The sequence below is a fragment of the Acanthochromis polyacanthus genome, chromosome 3 (genome assembly GCF_021347895.1).
Source record: "Acanthochromis polyacanthus isolate Apoly-LR-REF ecotype Palm Island chromosome 3, KAUST_Apoly_ChrSc, whole genome shotgun sequence".
Taxonomy (NCBI): domain Eukaryota; kingdom Metazoa; phylum Chordata; class Actinopteri; family Pomacentridae; genus Acanthochromis; species Acanthochromis polyacanthus.
In genome coordinates this window covers 28,100,576-28,125,928 of record NC_067115.1, presented here as the reverse complement: position 1 = coordinate 28,125,928, position 25,353 = coordinate 28,100,576, and the positions used below count along the sequence as shown (strand labels likewise).

Genomic DNA, 25,353 nt, shown 5'->3' with positions numbered 1-25,353 from the left:
ATGACACACCTGAGTTAATCATGTCACTCTGGTCAAATAGTTTTCAATCTTTTATAGAGGTACCATCATTTTTGTCCAGGCCTGTTTCATTAGTTTGTTTTTTAAAATAATTATGTTAATCAACAATTCAAAAGTGATGGCTGTTTTTGATTATTTAATTTTCAATAAATTTTTATTTATTGTTACTTTTGTGAGTTTCAAGTGATTTCAGTGAGAATTGTGGGTTTTTCCTTCTTTAACTGAGGGGTACCAACAATTTTGTCCACGTGTGTAACTCACTGCCAGAGTGGTAGGAGTATCAGGAACTAATTTGAACTGAACTGAACTGAACTGAACTGAGAATTGATTGAACTATTATTTTTTGGACCGAGTCGAACTGAAACTTTTCGTTGAACTGAGCACTTGAACTCCCATTTGGACTTGAACTTAAATTTAAAATGCCATACTGATATTTTCATATGTTTATATTTTTAAATGTGATTTGAATAACTGTGGTCCACTTTGATTTACTTGGGTTTTGAAGGTATTTTCTTGCTTGTAGAAGAAAGGAAAAGAGTTAACTCAAGAAGAAAAATAGGAATCCTAAAATAGGTACAACCTAGGAAAAAGAGACTGGTCTAATTAAATTAGATTAGCTTTACTAAAATAAACTAGGTGAACTAGAGAACAAAAAGGAAGAGTGAAATACTTTTTTCCCCCATTTACACTTACCTTGTTATTGGGAACCTGCAGGGTATTTTTGGTTTTATGTACTGTGTTTTATATTTGTGTTTTACATTCAGTAAATTTCCGGCCTTTTCTACATAAAGCAACGGTCTCTGGTGTAGTTATTCTTGCTCCCCACTCCTTAGAGCCTAGAACTGGTCCAGTGGTGCAGTTAGTGGTGTGATACCGGTGCTACAAAATATTCGCGTTTTATGTCCATGCCTTGTATGTTGATATACTGGAGATCACAATTTGAAACTGGCACAGCTGGTGTATTTAGTCAAGGCTTCTTATTTTTCTCCTTTAGTCTCCTCTTAGTGTTTGAAGACGGTTTTTACAGGGGAAATCCATGAAAATCTATAGTGAAAATGTGTTTGGATGGATTGTACACTGCTCACTGACACAAATGTAGTAGTTTTATGAATGCCTGATGTCTAAAAGGACTAGCATCGGTCTTGTGATTCTAATGTAGCTGTTTAGAAAAAATATCTTCAATAGATATAAATGCTGCTGTGCTTTTAACATGTATGGAGATAAGTGACCACTTTATTCCAGCTGTTGTTGCAATTTACTGGGTAACTCTGAGCTTGAGAATTGATTTTATTGCTTTTTAAAGCCTTGTATGGTCTAGCTCGGGGGTCGGCAACCCGCAGCTCCGGAGCCGCACGCGGCTCTTTTAGTCCTCTGTTGTGGCTCCCTGTAACTTTGGAAAATAAATTGTTCTGCCTTTCAGGCACGTTTCAATGCATTTTAATACAGATTTTTATTGTGAAATTACCGCTCTTATTTTGACGTGTCACTCCACTGGATGTGTTGCTGAGGTTTTCCCCTGGGACATGAGAGCGCAAAGTTGATGCAGAGAGACAACACGGAGCTTCCAATTCCCACACGTTTCATGCTTTAAAGCTCCACTCTAAGAAAGACACGTCTTTGAGTCAAAAGTACTCATGAGTAGTAAGGTAAACTACGGATAACTGTCTTGCTCAGTATCTACTCTTTGATAGGGTAATACACGTTACTCGCAAGAACACGGCTCGATTTCATGTCCAGCATCCAGGCAGCAGGTCAGAGATTCAGAGGAGTGTCGTCTTGGAAAATAGGGCAGCCACTTACCGGAGAACAGTTATTAGCTTAAGATAAATAGATTTTACAAGTTAAATAGACATTCGCAAAATATTGATTTCCAGCTAACATTACGTAACATATGAGGTCCAGGAGCAAAAATGACATTAACCAAGTAAGATAAATATTAGTGGAAGGACACAATTTTAAAAAATGAATCTATCTAATTAGAGGCTTTGTAATTAATTAATCACGACTGAATAATGAGGGCATAGAGGTAAAAAAGCGATATATGCAGTGTTGTCTTCATTTTAAATGCTAAAAGGATTTTGCGACTCCTGGTGTTTTCTTTTCTGTGGGAAACGAGTCGAAATGGCTCTTTGTGTTAAAGGTTGCCGACCCCTGGTCTAGCTCCTACCTAACTCCTGATGACTCTTATCATTGCTTGAGATCTTTGGGTCAGGCCTTACTAATGGTTCTAAATGATAATCAATGCCAGGAGATCTCTGGAAGGAAGATCTGTATCCTTTTTTAAATCCCATCTTAAAACTCACTTTTAGAATTTGGCTTTTTCTCAGTGGTAATTTTTTATTGCCAAAATAATTATTCTTGCTTTTTATGTAGTTAAATTATTTTTTTATCTTTTTACAACTTAATATTTGGTCCTATTTATTACTTGTATTATCATGTTTCAATTGTGAAAAGTGTTATATAAAGAGTATTATGATTATTATCATTATTATTATTATATAGTTAAATAATAATATAAGATAATTAGTATAGAAGTTGTTATCCTGTGGTAGGACGGCCCAGTCCGTCTGCACAGGTGTATTAGATCAGGTGTGCGCAGCTGGGAGTCATTATCCTGATGCACCTGGCTTACGGGGCGGTGCTACACTGCAGTATATTTGAGAGAGGGCTGCGCCATTTCCACATGCGTCCTCTACTTGGAGCTGGGGTGTTCACTCAGCCGCGTGGTTTGCCGCGGCAGTCTCGAGATGCCAGCGGAGTATTTTTCTACCTACCTGTCAGGTATGTTCCGACGCAGTCACTGCGTCTCCAAGTGACGTTTGTGCGGTGTTTGATCTGCTCTCTGCTTTGAGCAGAATTCGACTGGTACCTTGGCCGAAGGCTGGGAGCTGGGTATGTGTGTGGCCTCGGAGTGGGGCGTAACCTATGCATCGCGTTGGATTTTTGAGGTAGGCTGACTCATTCCTTTTTGATTTTTCAATCATTTTCAATCAACACAATCATTTTGATTGTGTTTGCTGGGCTGCACTTGAAATGACTGTCTGACTGCTGTTGGCAGTGATCGTGCGGCTGTTTCCCCTGATGTCTGAGGAGCTGCGGCTTCATTGACGAGCAGCTCTACATCTGAAGCAAACTGCTGCTGTTCTGTCTCCGAGTTCTGTCTTTACGTTCTGTTTTTATGTGCCATATCCGTGTTCAGTGCAACCAGTTCTCTGCCCATCGGGAACTGCTGCATTGGTTTTATTTTATGGCTTTCAAGGACAATCTTGGTGTGCATGTGCCCAACACCTGGCACGCCCGTTGTTAGTATTGTTTGTAAAAATTATTAGCCTCAGAATTACTTTTCTTTGATCTTGTAATCTGTTTATTATTCTCTTGTTTCGTGATTCTAAGTTTAGTTCTGCAATTACTTCTTTGGGTTATGTATGATTGATTGTTTTGCTTTCATTTGTTTGAATGGGCAGGTGGTCTGATTGGCTTCGGTGGTGACCTCCGGGGTTCAGTATCAGTGTGGTGTCAGGGTAGTTCTAGAGATCTCTAGCCTAGCCGCGCTAGACAACCCACGGCAACGAATTTAATTCTCTGCCAGGGTGGGTCTAGTTACCCTCCATAAGGCTCAAGGCTGGATGCTCCTAAAACTGGCCGGACGAATCACCATGAAGTGTAGAGTCAGAAGGCGGGCGTAACTCAGTGACGACAGAGGCCCGACAATTCTGACGGAAACAACCGGCGCACAATAAACAGTTATCTTTCAACTCGGCTTTGGCCACAGCCCTTAAAGATTTGAAGCTAAAATTCAACCTGAAAGATAAACAAAGGACGGCACTGAAGTGTTTCATTGAGAAGAAAGACGTATTTGGACTTATGCCGACGGGATATGGCAAATCCTTAATATACCAGTTGGCTCCACTGGTTGGGAAGCTAATGGGACTTAGCCACAATCCGCCGGTGCTCTTGGAACTCCGTCAGCCTATTCGTTGTGCTGATTGGTTGTATACCTACCCAATTGCTGCAGAGTGATTTGAAAGACAACCTTTTAGCCCGCCTCCCTCCCTGTCGAGTGGCCCTAGACCCTTGTGCCTTCAGAATTCAGAACATGGGTCTAGCGCGGCTAGGCTAAGAGATCTCTGTTCCTGTGGCTAACCGTATTTCTCTTTCTGTGAACAGGAGCTGTTGGGCTGTGTGGCGAGTGGCTGGCTGATTGCCCCCTGAGGTGGTGGTCCCCTCACTCCCTGTACAGTAGAGCACTTGGATGTCCATTAGTGGTTTTGTTGTTGTTGTTGTTGGTTTTTTTTTGCATGTGTGGTGTGTTTCATCCGGACCCTCTCCCTCCCTCTTCAGTCAGTCATTCCAGTCTGTTAAGCCCTCAGCCCTGAGTTGAGTATATAGATGTTCGGTGGCTGCACCCTGGAGGTCCTAACAGATTACCTCTATTTGGCCACCTACTATTGAGCTGTCTCGTGGCACCGCCACAAAGTTGTTGTTTTTTTAAACTGAACCATTGTCATTTTAAACAAAGAATACATTGTTAATAAATTCTATTTTGTGTATATTTGAGTCACGTCTGTCTCTCATGTCATACGTACCTGTGAGACCTTTCCCTGTATTGGAGTGGTGGTTCCCTCTAATCGGATTTCCTGGGGGTGAAATTCCCCCAGGTGGCGTTGTTGGCAATTTGATAACTAGCCCGAATACATCAACCCTTGTAGTCTTGCCACACTGAGAATGCTATTTGTTAGCCCAGGAATGGTAGTGACTAGCCTGGAGATGCCAGGGACCAGCCTAAGAATGCCAATCGTTGCCTTTAGAATTCCAGTTGATAGTCCAGAAATGCTAGCTGCTAACCTTGTAGTTGTGAAATTCTAGTTGTCAGCCCAGGAATTTTAGTCTTGTAATTCTAGTTACTAGTCCAGGAATGCTAGTTAATAGTCTAAGAATGACAATTAGTAGCCCATTAATGCTAGTTGCTGGCCATGGATTGCTAGTAGCAGGCCGGGAATGCTTTTGACCAGCCTTGGAATGCCAATTGTTAGTCTAAGAAGGATAGTTGTTAAGACTAAGTGTGCCATTTGCTAGCCTAGGAATTGTAGTTGCTGGGCTTGGAATGCTAGTTTGTAGATCAGGAACTGTGGTTGCTAGCCTAGGAAAGCCAATTGCTAACACCGGAATTCTAGTTGCTAGCCTATATTAGTTGTGGAATTCCAGTTGTCAGCCCAGAGATTTTAGCTTGTAGTTGCTAGCCCAAGACTGCTAATTTGCTAGTCTAGGAATGATAGTAGTTAGCCCATCAGTGCTACTTGCTGGTCATAACAATAACAATAATAGTAATTTATTAGCCTGTTGTTATTTTTATTATTGTAGCATGTTTTGCTATATCTAATCAGTGCCATTATTTCACTCGTGAAAATGTCATGAAATCATATGACACTCTTCTTTTAACACTATCATCAAGTGTCATGTGTCTATATGCACTTTCATTGTGTGAAGGGACCTAAGAACACCTGAAAAGTCCCCTTAATGTGTGATCATAAAAAGAATTTTTATTGCCTATTGAACAGAAGCGTGTTTTATTTTAATCCAGGTTTCTTTCATATATTATAAACTTCATACAGACATACATTCCCAATAGGAAAAATGATGCACACATGGCCTCAAAAAGATCCCTCCACAGTGTCACATTCAAGATTTAAATAAAAAACGGATTACAACCCATCAAGACTCAGCAGCAGATCCAACAGTGTGCGGACTTATCCTTTTGCTGGTATTATGTTTGGTTACTGGCATAGGTGTTCCCATGAAAGTGGATACAGGCCTTTTCACTGTTCAGCCCAGTGAAAGGGATCCAACAGGCTTCCCCGGAAAGAATACAAGGCCCGGTGTATCATGTATCACCATCAAGAGAAATGACATGTGAGACTTTTCTGCACGGCAAAGTACACACTGAGAAGACAATTTATTTTGGATTAAATATGCTGAATTTGAAGAGAGACTGAAGATGTCTTTTATATAAAAATACTCAGAAAACTCATATTTTTTTCCACTACAGCCTTTTCCAGTATGTTGCCACTAATCTTCTTTTCCTTTCGGCTTTTCCCTTCAGGGGTCGCCACAGCGAATCAATTGCCTCCATCTAACCCTGTCTGCTGCATCCTCTTCTCTCACACCAACTACCTTCATGTCCTCTTTAGCCACATCCATAAACCTCCTCTTTGGTCTTCCTCTAGGCCTCCTGCCTGGCAGTGGGAAACTCAGCATCCTTCTACCAATATATTCGCTCTCTCTCCTCTGGACATGTCTGAACCATCTCAGTATGGCCTCTCTGACTTTATCTCCAAAGCCTCTAACATGTGCTGTCCCTCTGATGTACTCATTCCTGATCCTATCCATCCTGGTCACTCCCAAAGAGAACCTCAGCATCTTCAGTTCTGCTACCTCCAGCTCTGCCTCCTGTCTTTTCCTCAGGGACACTGTCTCCAGACCAAACAACATGGCTGGTCTCACCACAGTTTTGTAAACCTTTCCTTTCATTTTAGCTGAAACTCTTCTATCACACATCACACCTGACACTTTTCTCCAGCCGTTCCAGCCTGCCTATACACGCTTCTTCACCTCTTTTCCACACTCTCCATTGCTCTGGACTGTTGACCCTAAGTACTTAAAATCCTCCACCTTCTTGATCTCTTCTCCCTGTAACCTCACTCTTCCACTTGGGTCCCTCTCATTCACACACAGATACTCTGTCTTGCTGCGGCTAACCTTCATTCCTCTCTTTTCCAGGGCAAACCTCCACGCCTCTAGCTTCTCCTCCACCTGTTCCCTGCTCTCACTACAGATCACAATGTCATCTGCAAACATCATAGTCCATGGAGACTCCTGTCTAACCTCGTCTGTCATCCTATCCATCACCATAGCAAACAAGAAGGGGCTCAGAGCTGATCCCTGATGTAGTCCCACCTCCACCTTGAACTCCACTAATCTAATTTGCTTAATTTTCCACAAAGGCCACGGATGTTTGAATGTTTTTATCAAGGTTACACAAAGAGTGCGAAATATGTGAGTTTTCATCCAGTCTAAACAAAATAACTTGCCCAATGAATGATTAGAAGAGAAATAAACAGGAATACATGCTCTGTAACTGTCTCTTTGTGTTTTTGCTGGTAAATCATTACCAGAACGTTTATATGTAGCTGCTGTAAATAATGAGGCCTAATGATGTCATGTTGCTGTGGCTCTATGGCTTGACCAACCTGTCTGACAAGCAGATGAGAAGAGGCTGTCGAGCAGCAACTCACATGTTTCCTCTTTCGGTGAAGTCATCGTCCTGTCAATATTTGCATTGCTAATACCACTGTAAATATGTAATACTGCCGGTCAGGTGTGAGGCTGAAGTCTAAAAAGGCGGGCAATTGGTTTACTGAAAACAACGCAGTGTTTTTGACAACTCTGCCTGCCTGCAGGTTGGTGAAGAAAACACAGAGTGCAAAGCAGTAGAGAGTGGCTCTATTTCAGGTAAACAGAGCCGCAGCTGATAAGGCCCTGTTTGGATGAGTGAAAGCCCTCTGTTGTGAGAAGTAGGTTACACTTTTTAGTTTTAATCCTGGTGCCATTATTCATTGTGCCCCGATGAGATGAGCCATTAGTCATTGGCACGCGGTGTGTTTGCTTCACCGCAGATGAAACCAAGGAACTAATTCACCAAGGAACTGGAAATCCCTCATTCTTTAGCTAATCTTTGATAGTAAACCTTCATAGACAGCTCATGTCCCTCTACCTGAAATGCAACATTTTCAGCCACTGACTGCACTCTTAAGTACAAGAGAAGCCAGTTTATCTGCAACATAAATATGTGTTAGTGTGCGAACACTGTGTCAGCATTTCTGATGAGGCAACATCCAGCTGGATTGATATTTTCTTGCTCTTCTGTGGTCAAACACTGCACATTCTTTCCTCAAATGTGACAGTCACTGCAACTCAAACTCTAATATCAAATGACTGATAATGTCTGATAATATTTTTAATTCTTTAATTCTGTCTAAAGACCTGTAAATCCTTCTTCCCGCATCACTGGTGTCAAGGTCTTGTTTACCAGCTGGTGTGGAACACTTCTAAAGCCACTCCTCTGTGCCTGAGTTTGGAGCACAGTTTGCATATGTGGCTTTACCCCTGTGGGAGTATCTCCTACTCAACACATAGTAACACAACAGGTGCCCAGTATGGAGTGGTGCATTCTTATTGTGAGTGTGTGTTGAGTTTTTGCCCTCAAGCTATACATGCAGCTCATCTGTAGTGGATATATATTTGTCTAAAAGTTCTGTCATCCAGTGTGTTGTCAGCAACTTTCCAGAGCAGAAATGACAGACTTTTCAGACTTGAGTGTTGACTCATGTGTGTGTAGATTGTTGCCATAGTTTTGACCCCTACAGGGACATCATTAACTGCTGTACCTTTAAGTTTGGCGCTGTACTCCGTCTTGTCGGACTGACTCCTCCTCACCAGCGTCCCCAGGTTGATGTCTCCTATGGCCATGTCATCAGCTACAATAGTGTCCGTCTTTCTCCTCTCCAGGTAACGCAGGAACACAGGCCGGTTCCTCCTTTTTATCACCTTGTCCTTCTCTTTCTCCTTCTCCTTCTCGGCCCCGCTGGCCTCCTTGGGATCCATGGCGAGGCTGGCCGGTCCTTCGCGCTTTCAGAGCAGTGAAGGAGAACAGAAGGGAAGGAAGAAAGACAGGAAAAGGGAGGGAGAAATGGAGAGAGAGAGAGCCTGGGAAGTGCAACAGGTGTACTGTTGCCTATGCCCTGTGCCCTTACTGCTGGCTCTGCACAGGTAATGCAACTCCTCCCCACATCTACCTGTCATGAGAACTATGTGGCCACACCTCTCCACTGCTGTGCTATGATACTTCCCTTTAGGCCATCATATCCATGCATGGGAGAGAAAGTGATGAGACACACCTTTTCTCTGGAAGGTGGAAAGACAGAGAAATGACCACTAGTTGTAAAGTCTTCATTATATTTTGAAACTAAAATTAAATGTCCTCAAAATTAAAATCCTTTGAGATGCCAACACTGGGCCAAATACTGACAAGGAAGTGCGCATGTAAATGGCCTGGCTGTAAATCCCAAATAGAAGCGTGCGGAGTGCTTTTTATGTAATGAATCTAAACATTTTGGTTATGCATTAACCACAGGAAAAAGCAAAGTGCTCAAGAATCCGTATGTAGCTGATTTCATTCTACATGCTTTTAACAAGTTCTGCAAGTCTCCAATCAAAGAAATGAATGTTTAAATGTAAAATGGCGATTCTGGGAAGGCAAAGAGTTCATTAACAAACATGCTGCCACAATGATTTCTGGTCTTAGCAACCACTACTGTAGTTCTTGTCAGAACAATAAATGAGTTCATTTCTTCCCCTTTGAAACAAAGGCACCACTGATTCCCATTGTGTTTTCAGATCAGCGTGGCAAACCTGTTTAACTTCTATTAAAGTAGACTAAATGCACACAAATGGCAGATGATAACAATGTGTCACCTGATCATCACACAGGACTATATATGTTTAGTATCTCATAGTATCCCCACCATCATCATTATCGTCAATGATGGAAGAACTTAAGAAAAATAATTAAGAATTTAACTACTGACTCTTGAGTGAACATATATTAACCTCGTACTCACTGGCCTTGCTCTTTTTTTTTTTTTTGATTGAGTAAACATCACACACTTCCCTGTTTGAAACACAGGTCATGGTCCAGTAGTGAATGAATAAAGTGACTGGTATTGACACACCTCCTTGGGTATAAATGTGTCTAAAACAAAGAAAATGATCAATGACATCAGGAAGAATCCTCCCCTTGTTCTTCCCGCTGCTATTTATGACTGTGAAATTGTCCAGCAATACAAGAATCTGAACAATAACTGATGACAAGTTAACCTTTAAACCATACGCTGATATGCAAAGGCCAATCTCTGCTTGTGTGAGACCACTTTTATGAGCATGGTTTTTTTTTCTTCATTTTTTTAAGTCTGTTTGAACCTTGTCTTTTATGTGCTGGTTTGGGTCACATAATTTACCAGGTAAAAGAAATCATTCATATGCAGCAAAAGTGCAGGCACAAGTCTGTAAGACCATTTCCAACCGTCACAAAGAAGGCTCAGTTGGTCTCTGTTGACCCTGGTAAGAGTTCATTTTGTTTCCATCTAGATGCAGATATAATGTGGCCAGTACATGAATGTACATTTAATAACTCATCTGTTCCTGCTGCTACTTGCCCTCATATAACACGATATAGCTGTGTTTTTTGTGTAATTTGTTTGTGTGTTGATTGTTAATGACGGCTGTGTTTACGACCTGCTGTGCTAATTGCCCCTGGAGTATAATTAAGACTACCTTGACCTCGACTTTGACGAGGTTGGTGGTTGGCCGCCAGCCCCCACCTATAGGAAACCAGAACAAACTTCTTCGGAGGGTCATCTGCGGACCACCAGTGTTCTTTTAACACTAGCACAACTCCTGGTGGCAGAAATTTCTCCCTTCGACCATCTATTAATGCCTCAGGTGCTGCTCAGCTCTAGACTCCTGTGCCTCGTCCGCTAGCCTCAACCAGAAGCTCTCCTTTTTTTCTGCCTCCACAGTTGGCTCTTTCACAAATTGTCCATGTTCTGTTCCTCTGACACCAAAGTTGCGGACCAGTCGAAAGGTTGAGGAGCTGACAAAGCCCTGGCCTCACCTCCACAGGGTACATAACCACCCTGCAGCCAGGTCCTCTACACTCAGCAGCCAGGTCAAAATGCTTTGTTTGTTGCTGCTCATAGGCAGCCTCCAGCGCCTCCTCCCAAGGGAGAGCCATTTCACATTTACATTGGTTGTTCAGGTCCAGTAGACCCGAGGATAATAAAAGTTTGGAAACTGTAGGTGAGTCCAGGAACACTCTGTAAAAACAGATAATACATTTGAAGTGTGTTACCCCTACATCCCTACCTCTACACACACATACACATTATTTTCATGGAAACTCTTACTATTTGTTTCCACATTCAGAATGGATTGGTTGAGAGTGGCGTGAGAGTCTCTACTTCCTTGGGAAGCTGGCCAAGAATTTTCTCAAAACATAACCCCTTCTTCTGATGTGCAACATATTCAGGAGGAGGATGCAAATGCCCATCTGTCCAGCACACCATCTCCAACTCCAGAAAGTGAAGTGAGCGTGTGTTATTGCGTGTGTGTGGATTTAAGTCCTGCACACCGATATAACTGCGTATAACTCTATATAATTCCTGAACTTTTGGTTGCAGAAAGTGGCAACAGTAGGAGGTGCTATCAGAATCAGAGATGCTTTACTGATCCAAGATGGGAAATTGCTTACAATTGCTCACATTCAAGTGAAATATAATGAAATATAGACAGTAAAAAATATGCATTACTAGTCAAAAGCTTTAAAACACCCCAATTTTTCCTGCTTTTTGTTGAAATACAAGTAGTTCAAGTCCAATGAATAGCTTGAAATGGTACAAAGGAAAATTGTGACCTGCCAGAGGTTAAAAAATGGTAAGGTGACTCAAAACTGAAAAATAATGTATATTTCAGAATTTAAAAAGGGAACAAGAAATGGGTTCACAACTTAAAGCTGTTCTGCAGCAATGGAGGTTGATCAATCCTTAGAAGTTGGTGCTACCAAATCCTGCAGGTGTCCCAACTTTTCTTGATTACTTACAGCCCCCTTTGTCTGCATAAAAGTAGTGTTGGAACACACCGTGACACCAAACCCTCGAAAGCATTATTTGAACAGTACTGTACTGCAGAAAGTTGTGTGCTACTAAAAAAAATAGAGAGGAAAAGGCAATTAACAATAGAAGATCAATCCACCATAACACTTAAAAATGTAGATCTTTCCTACAGAGAAAGTGTGAAGAAAGTCAAGGTAGTCAGTGAGTACAAGTTTCTTTCTTCACCATCAAAAGGCACTCTGAAGCTGGGGGAAACTCTGACAGGAAGAGGTCTGGAAGACCCACAGCCACAACAGAACCAGTGGACAAATTTCTGAGAGTCAACAGCTTGGTGATCAGCGGCTCAAAGGACAACAGCTTTAAGCACTGCTTAGTAGTGGTCGTAGTAAGAAGTCTCAGTTTCAGCTGTGAAGAGAAGACTTGGAGTTGCAGGTTTGACAGGTGGAGTTGCAGCAAGAAAGCCATTAAACGTCAGAATAAGAAAAAGAGGCTCGCCTGGCCCATGAAACACCACCAATGGACTACTGAAGACTGGAAGAAGGTATGGACTGACGGTTCATCATGTAGGACTTTTGTATGCTGTCATAACAGTGTGGGTTAGTTTTACATGAACAATACCCTAGAGTCAAACAATAATTTACTCTGTTAATTGTCAAGCATGCATAGTTAAATTGTGGTCAAACACAGCAGACATCAGTGTTAGTAACAATATGTAACCTGTTGAATTTGTTAAAGTAAGCCACACTAAAAAGCCACACACTGTGAACAAACATCTGAGTGAGCAAACAGTGTTATCTCCCGTCAGCCTCGCAGGATTCACTGCTTTGCCCTGAGGGAGTTTGGGAGAGATCGAGCCCCTCGCGGTGTAGCTCCACTTGACCTGCTGAAAGAGAAAGGAGTCTATTAACACCCAGGAGGAAAATACTCCAACAGTGACATCGAACTTTTACTAATCTCAGATTTCTTCATTAAATATCAAAAAAAGTTATTTCTGTTTATCAAGGCATGAAAATGACTAATTGCTTCAACTGCACTTTCATTTATTCTTTTTTTGGCTCTCCGTCCAGTTTTACAAAAGCTGAAAACTTAGAGCTGATCAAATATTTTTGTTTTCTGGAAATATTTCATAATCTCCAGCCATCATCTATACACCGCTTCCTCAGTAGGACTGGGGTCTATCCCAGGTGACATAGGGCAAAGGCAGGGTTTGCCTGGACAGGTCGTCAGTCTATCACAGGTCTACATATAGAGACAAACAATCACAATGACATCCACACAGATGGACAATTTGTGATCCCTAATTAATGTGAGCCTCCCTGCAACCCTAATGAGGATCAAGCAGTCTATAGATAATGGATAGATGGAAGTATTTTTACCCTTTTGTTAATGTATGGCACTGATACGAAGGTGAGAGAGAAATATATTTTTGGTTCCTCTGTCTGTCCTGGAAATATCGTAATGGACAATAAAAACCTCCAATTCTATTCTTATATTCCAGCTGTGAGGCGACGTGCTAACAACCAAGCCATCATGCACCCTCGCTTATTGTAATTTTGCGACAACTTCCAAACCCACATCTCTCTATGTAAAGCCACAGTAGGTTTATAACAAGATGTCTTCACATCTTAACTACACAACACTGGGGAAAACTGTCCTGTTACTTTAAACACACCAGACCCACAGGGACTGTACACAGCAGTATTAAAATCCCTCTGGCAACAATATCAAAGGAAAAGCACTTAAGGATTTTAATAAACCAGCTTTTTATTGCAGCTGATGTGTCATTTGTTTGAACAGAGTCCAGCCTATACAATAATAAAAGAGCTGCATCAAGGTGCCTGGGATGGTCATTTGTTTTTAGCACAATGGATACATATGGACTTTGATCTCACCATGTTTGTGGAGTTTACCGCCATCAAATCCATTCACTTCAGGCCGTAAAACAACAAATACACTGGGCGCCAAAGAAACAGGGGCCTTTGTGGAAGATAATATAATAGGAGGCAGAATTCATTCATTAACTGTTTGATATTGTAAAAGCCACTGGCGTAATTAGAAGTCACAAATTAGTTTAGTGTTTGCAACATAGATTGTCAAAACTAGACCAGAATTATTAACAATTCCACCATTACTGTTACAGACATTTTATTGTGTTTATAGCTTTTAAAAAAATAAAACAAAAAACACTGATGACACAAAAGAAAGGAAAACAGAAGAAAGAAAAGAAAAGGAGTCAACACTGAGGTTATCTTTTCTTAGCAGTTAATAGTTTTATTGCTGGAAAATGGAAGAAAACAAGGTGGCAGTAAAATAAAGCTGCTACACGTGGAGCAAGACTTGTCAAGTTAACGTGGAAAAAGGGATATCCGGTTAGAGCAACTTTTAAAATACAAAATAAATGTACAATATTGGGAACTGCCAAGCACCTAAGCCATTAAAAATCTCTCATAGGTGTGTATAGCACAGACAATTCTGAATTGCAGACCTCATTGTTATTCTACTATAAGGGTAAAAGAAAAAAAAACACTTTAGGTTGTATTTTTCTAACCCTCGCGTTGTCCTTGAGGTCATTCTGACCCCATAGCAAAATCCTTTGTCGTCGTATATTTTTATGTAATAAGGTATATTTGGTCATAAATTCCAAAATGAAGGGAAAAAATTGTGGTGATGGGTTGGCCTGACGTAAGACTGAAGGTGTATTGCAGAACTGACAGACAATTTATACTATGTGCTTTAAATAACAGTGAAACCAGACAGGATCATTTTGACCTCAGGGAACAGAAGGTGTTTGGCAGCTGGGAGGACATTACGAGAGTCGATCTAATAATCACACGTCGTCATATTACGGTGAGCAAAACAAAGGATGCAACAACAATGTCACATTAAAAGTAGTGTCAGGGGAAATTGCTTTAGTGGAACATTTGATGCAGAGAGGTAAGCATTGTCAAAAAATGGTTAATTTGCTGAATAGTAGCTAGCAGGACTGCAAAACTTTTTAAATTATTATTTATTTGGGTGTTTGTGTGTATGTGGTAGGTTACTCCTTTAAGGTTGTTTCCCATTGTGAAAATGATATTGAAAATGATTACACATATATATATTCAATGGGAAGAAGAAGCCACATAAAGTGGTTGGACAATGGCAAGTCTTTAGCATCCTATTGAGTTGAAAGACACATACTGATACTAATAATATTCTGAATACTCAATAAAAAAAACATATGTCTTGTTCACTGCTCTCTCTCTAACAAACGTTCTTACACCCCCACCCTTAAACAAAACTGTGAACAAATGACATATTGCCATTTATTTAGCGTCCTGATCACATATTCATCTGGAGCAAGTTATCCGTCATTTTGACTGCTTTCACTTTGAAAATCCCTGAGCGGAAGCCCCGGTCTCCCTGCTGCGCGTGGAGGAGGATGACGGGAAACAGGAAGCGCTGGAAGCAGAAGAAGCGTTTATAATGAGAGCTCCGCTGCTGCGCTCCTCGCTCGGCTACCTGCTGACAGGTTTCGGCTCTTTCTCTCGGAACAAAGCGGTCACACAAGCAGCACCTCCGCCTCTTCTGAGTTATCTGAGAAAAACGATGCACTATCAAACGGAGCAGAGAGGACACCAGAACTCCTCTGACTACCGGCTTTACTTTAGTAAGTTATTTGTCGCCATTGTGGGAGGAATCTTTGCGTTTGTTTTTAGCACCGGTCGGTGTGTGACGGGCAGCTCAGCCCAGGTCCGACCTCCAGGTCAAGGTTGACCTTTGAGTTGGAAGAGTGGAGTTTAACACTTGTCTCTGAGGGTCCAAATCCTGCTAAAGCTAGTAACCACCAAGTGTGAATGTGGTGAATGCATCCACAGTTTATTAGCTGAGACAGAGGAAGAGGTGCATGGGACAGCACAACATCCTCACATGGGTTTACTTCCTGTTTGGTGGTCACGTGGACAGAAAAGCTCCAGGAAAGAAAACATGAGCACTTTTATCTGAGAAACTGAACATGGTGGTGACACACAACAACCAAAAGCAATGAATGTGTTTTAAGAATTTTTTTCCTTAACCTTTTTAACTTTAGTTATGTGATGATAGGCATTGGTTTGTCCGTCTGTCTGTCTCTTAGCAACATTACTCAAAAATAGATGGAACAGACGGATTTGAATGACATTTTCAGGGAAGGTCAGAAATGACACAAGGACCAAGTTATTAGATTTTTTTCAGTGATGAAACGGATTTGTTCAAGATTTCTGTATCATTGCGAGATAGCGGCACACCATCACTGTAACTATAACAACAAGTGAACATCAGCTGTCTGCTGATGATCACATGTTGGCGATTCTACTACAAATCCACCACTGCCGACTTATTAGGACTGGACCCGAATATCCAAATATTCGTTCGCTACGGCACTATCCGGATATTAATTTTGGTATCCGAAACAAATTTGTGGTCTGTAGCAGTCAATTTGTAGTAGGCTCAAAATCATGTTATTTTTATTTATTCATTGTGTACAATATTCGGAACTGGCAAGCAGCTAGGCCACTTATAGTCTCGTATAGGGGTGTACAGTGAGATGCAGACTGCTGTGCAACTAATGATTTACCTGTAACTGATGAAACTGTGACTCAGCACTCCTGTTTAAGGTGTAGAGAAGTCCACAGTGGTCTGCATCATTAGACCCTGACAGATCTTGTCTCCATAATAAATAAGTAATTGAAGTTGAGGCTTGTTGTGTGTGAATTTTTCTTGATTAATAGAGAAGCTCAAGTTGCATCCTGCAGTTTTTAAAAAATAAAATCGGAGGAAAAAACTTCTGCAAACAGCTGGAAGAAATATAATAAACTGGAGCCCCTGTTCATGTTTTGAGCTTTGTGTACGTCAGTGAATTAAAAGCAAAAAGTATCTTTACTCTTGTCTGTGACGTTTATGGACGGGGCATACAATCCAATGGTATATACAGTTACATAGCATCAGTGCTGCTTTCACTTGAACTTGGACGTTGTAGTTGAATCATCTACAGTATATGCAGTGGATCCAAAACAGAAGTATTTCAGACAGTTGAGTAATACACTACATGTGATAAAATCATTTCACTTAGAATAAACTGTCTTCTGGGATATCGTTATGTAATATGGTTATAGATGTGGATGAGTAGTTAAGCAGTTTTTATTTGTATTTTTTTTACAGAAACCTCAGAAGGGAAATACATTTCTCCGTTCCATGATATTCCACTGATAGCAGAGACAGAACAGGTAATTTATTTTTATTTTTTATTGAAGAATTCTGTTTAACACTAGCATTCAAAGCAGAAATTCACAATTTTTCTTTTAACAGGACAGTAATGTGCCAGCTAAAAAAACCAAGAGGAATGAGAGTGAGGTACTGTCCAATTCACAACTCCTAGGTCACTTTTACCACCTGAAGACATTCATCTTAGTACATTTTGTGCTTAGCTGTCTTGTATACTTTCAGGTGCTCTATAACATGATTGTTGAGGTTCCTCGATGGTCAAACGCTAAGATGGAGGTAAAGTATTGATATGGTGTATTTATCTATGTACACATTATATGTATATGTGTGTGTATATATATATATATATATATATATATATATATATATATACATACAGTGGGTACGGAAAGTATTCAGACCCCTTGAAATTTTTCACTCCGTGTCATTGCAGCCATTTGCCAAAATCAAAAAAGTTCATTTTATTTCTCATTAATGTACACTCAGCACCCCATCTTGACAGAAAAAAACAGAAATGTAGAAATTTTTGCAAATTTATTAAAAAAGAAAAACTGAAATATCACATGGTCAGAAGTATTCAGACCCTGTGCTCAGTACTGAGTAGAAGCACCCTTTTCAGCTAGTACAGCCATGAGTCTTCTTGGGAATGACAACAAATTCAATAATAGAAAAAGCACACACACACAGACACACATGCTCTTCCATAATGGCTTCAATTCCCAGATCGCAACAAAGGAACCGCTGAATCCGATCAAACAAGATGTAAAGAAAGGAAAACTCCGATACGTCGCCAACATATTTCCCCATAAAGGTTACATTTGGAACTATGGAGCTCTCCCACAGGTGAGGAAAGTGTTAAGATAATTTTTTTGGTGCCCGTGTGTATCATTGTCAGGCTGTTTTTGATCTTAGTAACAATACTGCAATTTCTTTCATTTATTTTGATATGTTTAAGAGCAAACAATGGATTAGTTCACGGTCATCAGTGCTATGAATACATTCACATATGCATCATACAACAGAAGTGAGTACACATCTGTGCAATGTCACTTGGATGTCAAATTATTAAACACTGTCTTATTTCAAGTATGCACTCTTGGGAGCAATCAAAACCAAATACTTTTCAATTTTAAAATGACTTAATATTTCATTGACAGTGCTCAGAGGTGTACTACACTTGCTGTGTACTGTATTTATTGACGTATTTTGCAAGTAAGTTGTGAACATTTTGCAACAAAATGTTGGTTTCTTACGTGCTTTTCAATGCTTCCTTGAAACAGACGTGGGAGGACCCAAACCACCAAGACAAAGACACCAAGTGTTGTGGTGACAATGATCCTATTGATGTCTGTGACATCGGCACCCAGGTGATGCAGATAGAGATCTGAATCTACGCTGCCGTTCAACAGTTTGGAGTCACTTAGAAATGTCCTTGTTTTTGAAAGAAAAGCAGCTTTTTTTAATGGAGATAACATTAAATTAATCAGAAATCCAGTCTAGACATTGTTAATGTGGTAAATGACTATTCTAGCTGGAAACGGCTGATTTTTAACGGAATATCTCCATAAGGGTACAGAGGAACATTTCCAGCAACCATCACTCCTGTGTTCTAATGCTACATTGTGTTAGCTAATGGTGTTGAAAGGCTAATTGATGATTAGAAAACCCTTGTACAATTATGTTAGCACATGAATAAAAGTGTGAGTTTTCACAGAAAACATGAAATATCTGCGTGACTCCATATTTTTGGATGATAGTGTATATTATTTATGACTCATTTGTATATACCCTTTAAGATCGTAACTTTTGGTGTTGACCTTCTGCTTTAGGTTTGTTCTCCGGGTCAGGTGATCCAAGTAAAGGTGCTCGGCATCTTGGCCATGATCGATGAGGGAGAAATGGACTGGAAGGTCATCGCTATCAATACTCAGGACCCGGATGCAAAAAACCTAAATAGTGGGTGCTTTAATCATGTTGTATCCACAGTTATCTCGAATTTCCCTAAAATGAGCTGAATGTTCAGTTCAGGAGTTACTGTAACGCCACAACTTGTCCAATCTGCATTTTAACAACACACCATGAATAAGATTATTATGCCTCCACTACCTTTCATGTTATTGCGTATCAAACACAGGGTTCCTATGAAAAGGTTGGCAGCTCAGACAGTAACTTCACACTGTGGTTAAAACACTAACATAGTCTGCACCCAGTGGAGTTTTTAATGTCAACATGATTTTGTTTATATTCATTGTTTCTCTGCAAAGCATATTGCATGTAGCCTTAAGGCGTAAGAAACATGTGGAATGCACGTTTTACCACCTTTTATTACAACATGTTGGGTTTTTTTGTTTTAATATGTTTTTTTATCTTCTATCACCCATCATAAATGTATCACCTGCTTAGTTATTTGTTGTCACTAAATATTTGCGGCATTTTTCTTTTAAAAAATATTTAACATCCTTCAACAAATACGTGTTTTTTGTTGAGCTACGTACCAAGTTTAAATGAAATACCGACTGATATCCAGTTCAAACCGAGATAAACAAGCTGATTTTTCTATTGAATGTCTTCTCCTCAGGCATAGACGACGTCCGCAAGAGCCGACCAGGTCACTTAGAAGCCACTGTTGAGTGGTTCAGGAAATACAAAGTGCCTGATGGAAAGCCTGAGAATCAATTTGGATTCAACGGACAATTCAAAGACAAGGTCAGTACCTTTGCAACAATACATACAAAGATGAGACATGACGGCACGTGTGCCAGAGGGTTGCAGTCTGTGCAGTTTCAGTGGCTACAGCTGAATAAATGAATGAATTGCCCCCACAGAAATTAACGTGTCTTTTGCTCTGATCTTAGGATTTTGCAGTCGAGATCATTAAGTCCACCCATGAGCACTGGAGGGCACTAGTGCAAAAGCAAACGAACCCTGGAGGGATTGAATGGTAGGTTAGTGGGCATGAAGCCCTGCTGTGTGCATGTGTGTGGTGTTTATATGTAATTAGCTATGAAAGTCTAGTGAACGCCATTTCTTGCTTTCTTTTTTTTTCCAGCAAAAATCTCTCTTGCTGCGACAGCCCTTTCAAATGCAGCACTGACGAGGCCACAGATATAGTCCAGTCGGTGAGAACTTCGGTTGCCGTTTTTTCACATTGATGATGGCAAATAAAACTGCATTAGGTGGTAATTTTCATGGTTATCCTTTGGTTCATCAGGCCCCTGCATGTGGCAGTGCACATCCTGGGTCACCAGAGGGTAAGCACATAATGACTGTGGTTTATGTTAAGTTATACAGTTATAAACTTCTGTTTTCATGCCGTTCTAAATCTTATCTTGCACAGTGGACAAGTGGCATTTTGTCTGAAGCCCCCAAAACAACATGGAAATTGCCAACACGTATTAACATCTGATCAAGGAGCACCAGTTCTGAGGGATCTTTTTTATGCAGCTGGATTTATTTTTTTCTACGCACTCCGTCTCAGCTGCACATAGTGCCATCTACATTTGATAATTTGTTGAAGAATGAGCCAGTAAAGATATGTAGTGTTGTAATGCTCGGTAAAGAACCAAAAATGCGTTGTATTTTTGTGTGATGTTGGACCACAGATTTATTGTTGGTAAAATCAATTATAATTCAGAGATTAGTTGCAGAAACAACTGGTCTCATTTCTATTGCCTTGTAAATGACACTGTATTGTATGTTTGGCGTATTTTTATGACTAATGTCGAAGTCCAGCAATGCATAAGACTGAAAGTAAGATTCTGATTTACCTTTAAAACTGTAATCAGTGTCCAACACAACTCAGTTTGTTTGTAACAATTTGGGTAAATAAAAGGGGGAAAAAGATGAGAGCATGACTCAATTGCTTTCCAGTATTATCTGCAGTTCTGCCTTTAAGAACTTCAACATATATAATTGTGTGCAGAATTTAGAGATTGGTATTAACTTGGAGTAACAAATCAAATTGCTTTAAATAAATATAAATTTTATTAAAAAAACACCCACATATCAGCAATATCAGGAATGATATAATAAACAGCTTTCAAATAAACTGCATTCAGTACATTACAATACTTACAGTATTAATACCCATCCTTAATTCAATTTTTTGTAGCATACCAAACTTCAGGAGAACTAGGGAAGCCTTAAAAAGTAAATTGACAGGCAAAAAGTTGCACATTTTTTTTTAACCTTTAGTGTCTAACTGCAAAAAAAACCAAGTGTGTATGTAACTGCTAGCTTAACCTTTGAGTCGAGCACGTGTAGTGCACCAGTTAAGCCCACAAAGTCATTCAAGTAATGTTGACTCACTCAGAAACACTCTGAAGCATCTTCAAGTATGGCTATGCTTTTAACCCGCTATATCTTACGACACCTTGGCTTTCTCAGCGACAACCTGCTACTGTAGCTGGGTCCTATACAACGAAATTCAACATTTTTGTTTGTAGAGTTATTTTACAAAACAGTTAAAAAAAAAAAACTAGAACTTCTAATGACTGAGCTATCATGATACTATAACTGTAAACATTGCCGTGACAGTGAGTGTAATATTTACAAAAAGCTTCCTGGATAATCTAATCATCGTCATCGTTCTGTTAACCCGAAAAAGCCAAAATGATTTCTAAAGATATGATATATGAGGAGCTGTGGGTTGATTTGACAGAACAAAAAGAACCTACATCAACATCAAAGAATGAGTTACACTCCTGCAATGCAAATTCTTGGTATGTACAATGTGACATAATTTATTTTTTTTAACACATTTACAATCTGTTTAAATAAAACGTTTTGTAATTATTTATTACATTTTTTTTCCTGAAGAAGAAATGAAGTGCTTTAAGAGAATGAATATGTAGAAGAGAGGGGTGAGTTGTTGCTATAACATTATGTTATTCAATCATATATATCGCATTAATTCAATCAAATCAAGAGGGGAGAAATCGTTATACAATTGCTTAGTGGTAATAAATAAATTTAACTATACACAGGCACAAAGATGTGCAACTACAATAATCACTGCCCTGGTCTTGCCTCATCGCAAAAGCAAACAGATTACTTTTCACGTAGTCAATGTCATTCCCTTTAGTCAACTCAGTGCATATATGTTCAGATTACTTTTAAAAGATTACCACCGTCCTACTAGCTAAAATAAAAGTTTAAAAGAAAAACTGCAGGTAAGTATCTTTTTACTCACAAAATAATTTTTGTCTGTGTGATGTAATGGTAGACAAGAATCGTATTGGGATTCAGGATGCTATGGCAAGTCCCTGAATGTGAAAAAGACAAGATGAATACAGGCATCAAAGATGTACACAAAATTAGTTGAAAATGTCCCTGATTTTACAGTAATATCAAAGATTCAAGTTCAAGTAATACTTTCTAGCAGATTGATAAGAAAGTAAGCGATGAACTTTTATGCCTTTTGGTGGCCTGAATTTTAACTGTTATTAACATTTTGAAAGTAATATACAAATGCAGAAAGAAAAATATGTTATAATCCTATTGCCAAACTAGTTTTGAGGTATATGACTGGTTTGTACTGTACATTATTTAAAAGCCTTTTCACTGCCCAAAGAGTCTCACATTGTATGTTTCTAGTAGGCTGAATAGCACCTTATGAAATAAAATCAGTTGAAACCCAAAGAAATACAATGAAATAGGCCGTTAGCATTCTTTACAACACAAAATCTATAACAGTAATTCCAAAAAGGGAAATTAATTTACTGTACAAATCTCACATGTTTATCTTACAGTTAGATTACAATAGTTAAAGACCCCACAGCAAGCCAGCTGCCCTCAGAAACTGACACTGAGTTTACCCTGTTTCATGTTCCTCAGTGTATCAAAAGCACATTTACTAAGCACCACAGACATAAAACTACATGTAATATTCACAATCCAGGGTTGTTCAATGAACCTGCTGTGAGGAACATTAAAAACAGTTGGTGATAACAAAGTAAACCTGGAAAAAACTAAAATAAAACAAAAGTCGATTTTTTTTTCTCAAAATGTTAAAAATGCACCATAAGAATGGCTCAATTTACAGTATAAGTGACATAGGTAAGTGAAAGAAGCACCAACATAACGCTAGTTTTAAAAAATTGTTTTGCATGAACTTAAATCAGTTTCATGAACTACTCAAACAACCCCGTTATAAATTCATGAATGTAACCTTAGTGATGCTTAGAAATGAATTACTGTCAATGCAGCAATACAGTATAAACAGATTTCATGATTTAAAATTAACAACCCCCCCCCCCAAACATTTAACTCTCATCAAAAAAGTGCTTTATGAAACACTGACTTTCCAAAAATCACTGTAACGCTGATGATTAGACCGGTGGATGATATTTTCAGTGTCCCGGTGTCATAAGTAATCAAGTGCCACTCGTAGAGTGTGTTGTGGTTATAGTGTGAAGGCATTTGAATAAAAATCTATGGTAATAAGCACACACTTTAGCACCGTGAATGTTGTCACTTACAAAATCAGTGTTTGAAGCCAAGATTACATATCCAAAATTTGTAAGAAAAATAAAGCCACCAAAACTGAAACTTTGTTTCCAGCTAAAATAGATCCTTATGTATCAGACTGAAAGCACCAGAGATTTTGTGTATCTTGCTAATAAATACATCCTTAGTAGGGTCAACTAGTAAAGCTTGATTGTTAAAGAGGTGAAAAACCTGATGTGAAAGGTGATTTATATCTCATCTGAAAACAGGTTCCTTTCACTACTCAACATGAGGCTGATGAGAGGGCATTGGTGCCTGTGGTCTTTTTGTCAGAGATTAAGCACCGTTGAGATCTTCCTAATGAGTTTTTTCTACACAAACTGACTGTAAGGCCCTGTGACCTTGGTGAAGGCATACGGAGATGTACTGACATATGTGTTCGTTGTGCATGACAAGGACCCCTCCATTAGTGCTTTGATAAAACGCTTGTATGGAGGCTCCCCTGTGGTTTCTGATGACTCAGGATGCTCACGCTTCACCCCCTTCTTGCTGCCCTTGCTAGGTGTCCCCTCACCACCAGTCCTCTCTGCTTCTTCCTCCTTCTCTCGAGCCTTTTCTGCCATCTTAGCTTCCCACTGTGCCAAACCATGTTTGGCTTCATTCAGATTTTTGTGCTGGTAGAACACTAAGGAGATGCGTGTTGGGTGTTGACGATCCGGGTATTTGAGAGGCGTTGTGGCATGGAGCTCCCGTTTTGCACACTCAATAAGGACAGAGCCATGGCTAGGTGCCACTGCCACACCACCGATGTCAGGGTCCAAGAAATTATGCTCATTGTCTGACCACATCTCGGGCTTTTGTGGGGTGGTAGGTGTCTGTGGTGTTCCAGGCTCCTGCTTAATACTGGAGCCCATGAGGCTTCCATTGGGCAGACCTAACCGAGGCTGGGTTTCAGGATTTAAACAGCCACTACTCAGCTGACCAGAAAGCATCTGTGGGCCAGGTATACCCATCTCTGTCTTGATTTGCATATGGAAAGGATCTTGGCCTGGGGGTATGATTTGAGGGCTCTGAGACAGGTATGGATTTGGAAATTCTCCAAACTGATTGCCTTTGCTCACAGCAGTTGTATAATCTAGGCCTCCATGGGCTGAAGGTGCTCTTGAGAGGGGGTCCATAAACTGGTTTTCTGAGACCCTGTCAGGACCATAAGGGCCATAGGGTCTCATGGGGTGAACTGGTCTCATACTGCTGCCATTGTAACCATTGACCTGTAAACCAGGTTCACCATACCTTGGTGTATAATTGACCTCATATCGTTGATGTACACCATACCGCTGCTCTGGGTAAAGTGTTGGCCGCTGTTGTCGATATATGTCCAGGTGCTTTGGGTTTGAAGCATAGTATGGATGGTAATTGTCAAGGGGCATTCCTCCATTACACTGATAACCTGGATATGGACGATTGGATCCATTCATGTAAGAGTTTGGTACATGGAGTGGGGAAGGGTAGGGGCTGGCTGGTGTTGGTGGCTGAAGGGGATACATGCTGCCTGGCTTGGAAGTGCTTGGAAAAGACCCAGGATGGTTGGGGAACCTGGCGAAGGCAGCATTTGTTGAGCCAGAATAAGGAGGAAGAATTCCCTGGTGCTGTTGTTGCTGTAGTTGCTGAGGATGGGACCCAAGGGGATGTGGTGGCTGACCCAACTGTAGGGTTGCTCCCACAGCACCTGGAATAGGTCCTGCAGAAGAAAATCCCAAAATGATAAAGGTCTTATTAGCAGTCAGAAAAATTTAAATATCCATTTATGTTTCACTTTTTCTTAGTCCATTGTTCTTTGATATGTAAATTTACTATGTTGGCAATATGTCCCTACAAAGAGATAACATATCTAAGGTACAATTTATAAAAAAGATCAGAA

At 40.1% G+C, this 25,353-nt stretch overlaps 3 protein-coding genes across 3 annotated transcripts in view; 1 reads left to right on the top strand and 2 right to left on the bottom strand.

The window, feature by feature from the left end:
* Nucleotides 1-11,154, bottom strand: part of arhgef38 (Rho guanine nucleotide exchange factor (GEF) 38) — a 28,167-nt gene extending 17,013 nt beyond the window's left edge. Inside the window, exon 1 of the mRNA XM_022193734.2 lies at nucleotides 8,463-11,154. Within this exon, the coding sequence (XP_022049426.2) occupies nucleotides 8,463-8,679 (217 nt within the window). The 5' untranslated portion in view covers nucleotides 8,680-11,154. The remainder of the gene's footprint in view (nucleotides 1-8,462) is intronic.
* A 3,996-nt stretch (nucleotides 11,155-15,150) lies between these two features.
* On the top strand, nucleotides 15,151-20,831 carry ppa2 (inorganic pyrophosphatase 2). Its single transcript, XM_022193731.2, has 12 exons — nucleotides 15,151-15,393; nucleotides 16,923-16,987; nucleotides 17,070-17,114; nucleotides 17,208-17,261; nucleotides 17,709-17,828; nucleotides 18,266-18,352; nucleotides 18,815-18,941; nucleotides 19,564-19,691; nucleotides 19,841-19,926; nucleotides 20,035-20,104; nucleotides 20,197-20,236; nucleotides 20,323-20,831. The coding sequence occupies exons 1-12, from the start codon at nucleotides 15,210-15,212 to the stop codon at nucleotides 20,343-20,345; spliced, it is 1,029 nt and encodes a 342-aa protein (XP_022049423.1). The 5' UTR covers nucleotides 15,151-15,209; the 3' UTR covers nucleotides 20,346-20,831.
* Nucleotides 20,832-20,946: 115 nt separating this feature from the next.
* The window catches only part of tet2 (tet methylcytosine dioxygenase 2), a 41,273-nt gene continuing 36,866 nt past the window's right edge, over nucleotides 20,947-25,353 (bottom strand). The window contains exon 10 of the mRNA XM_022193730.2: nucleotides 20,947-25,173. Coding sequence (XP_022049422.2) covers nucleotides 23,804-25,173 — 1,370 coding nt within the window. The 3' untranslated portion in view covers nucleotides 20,947-23,803. The remainder of the gene's footprint in view (nucleotides 25,174-25,353) is intronic.

What these genes read in the sequence shown, in the direction of transcription:
- ppa2 (XM_022193731.2), top strand. Translation starts at nt 15,210, where the DNA reads ATGAGAGCTCCGCTGCTGCGCTCCTCGCTCGGCTACCTGCTGACAGGT. An exon ending in TCTGTGACATCGGCACCCAG is followed by an intron (nt 18,353 to 18,814) that starts GTGATGCAGATA and finishes CTTCTGCTTTAG; the next exon opens with GTTTGTTCTCCGGGTCAGGT. An exon ending in ACGGACAATTCAAAGACAAG is followed by an intron (nt 19,692 to 19,840) that starts GTCAGTACCTTT and finishes CTCTGATCTTAG; the next exon opens with GATTTTGCAGTCGAGATCAT.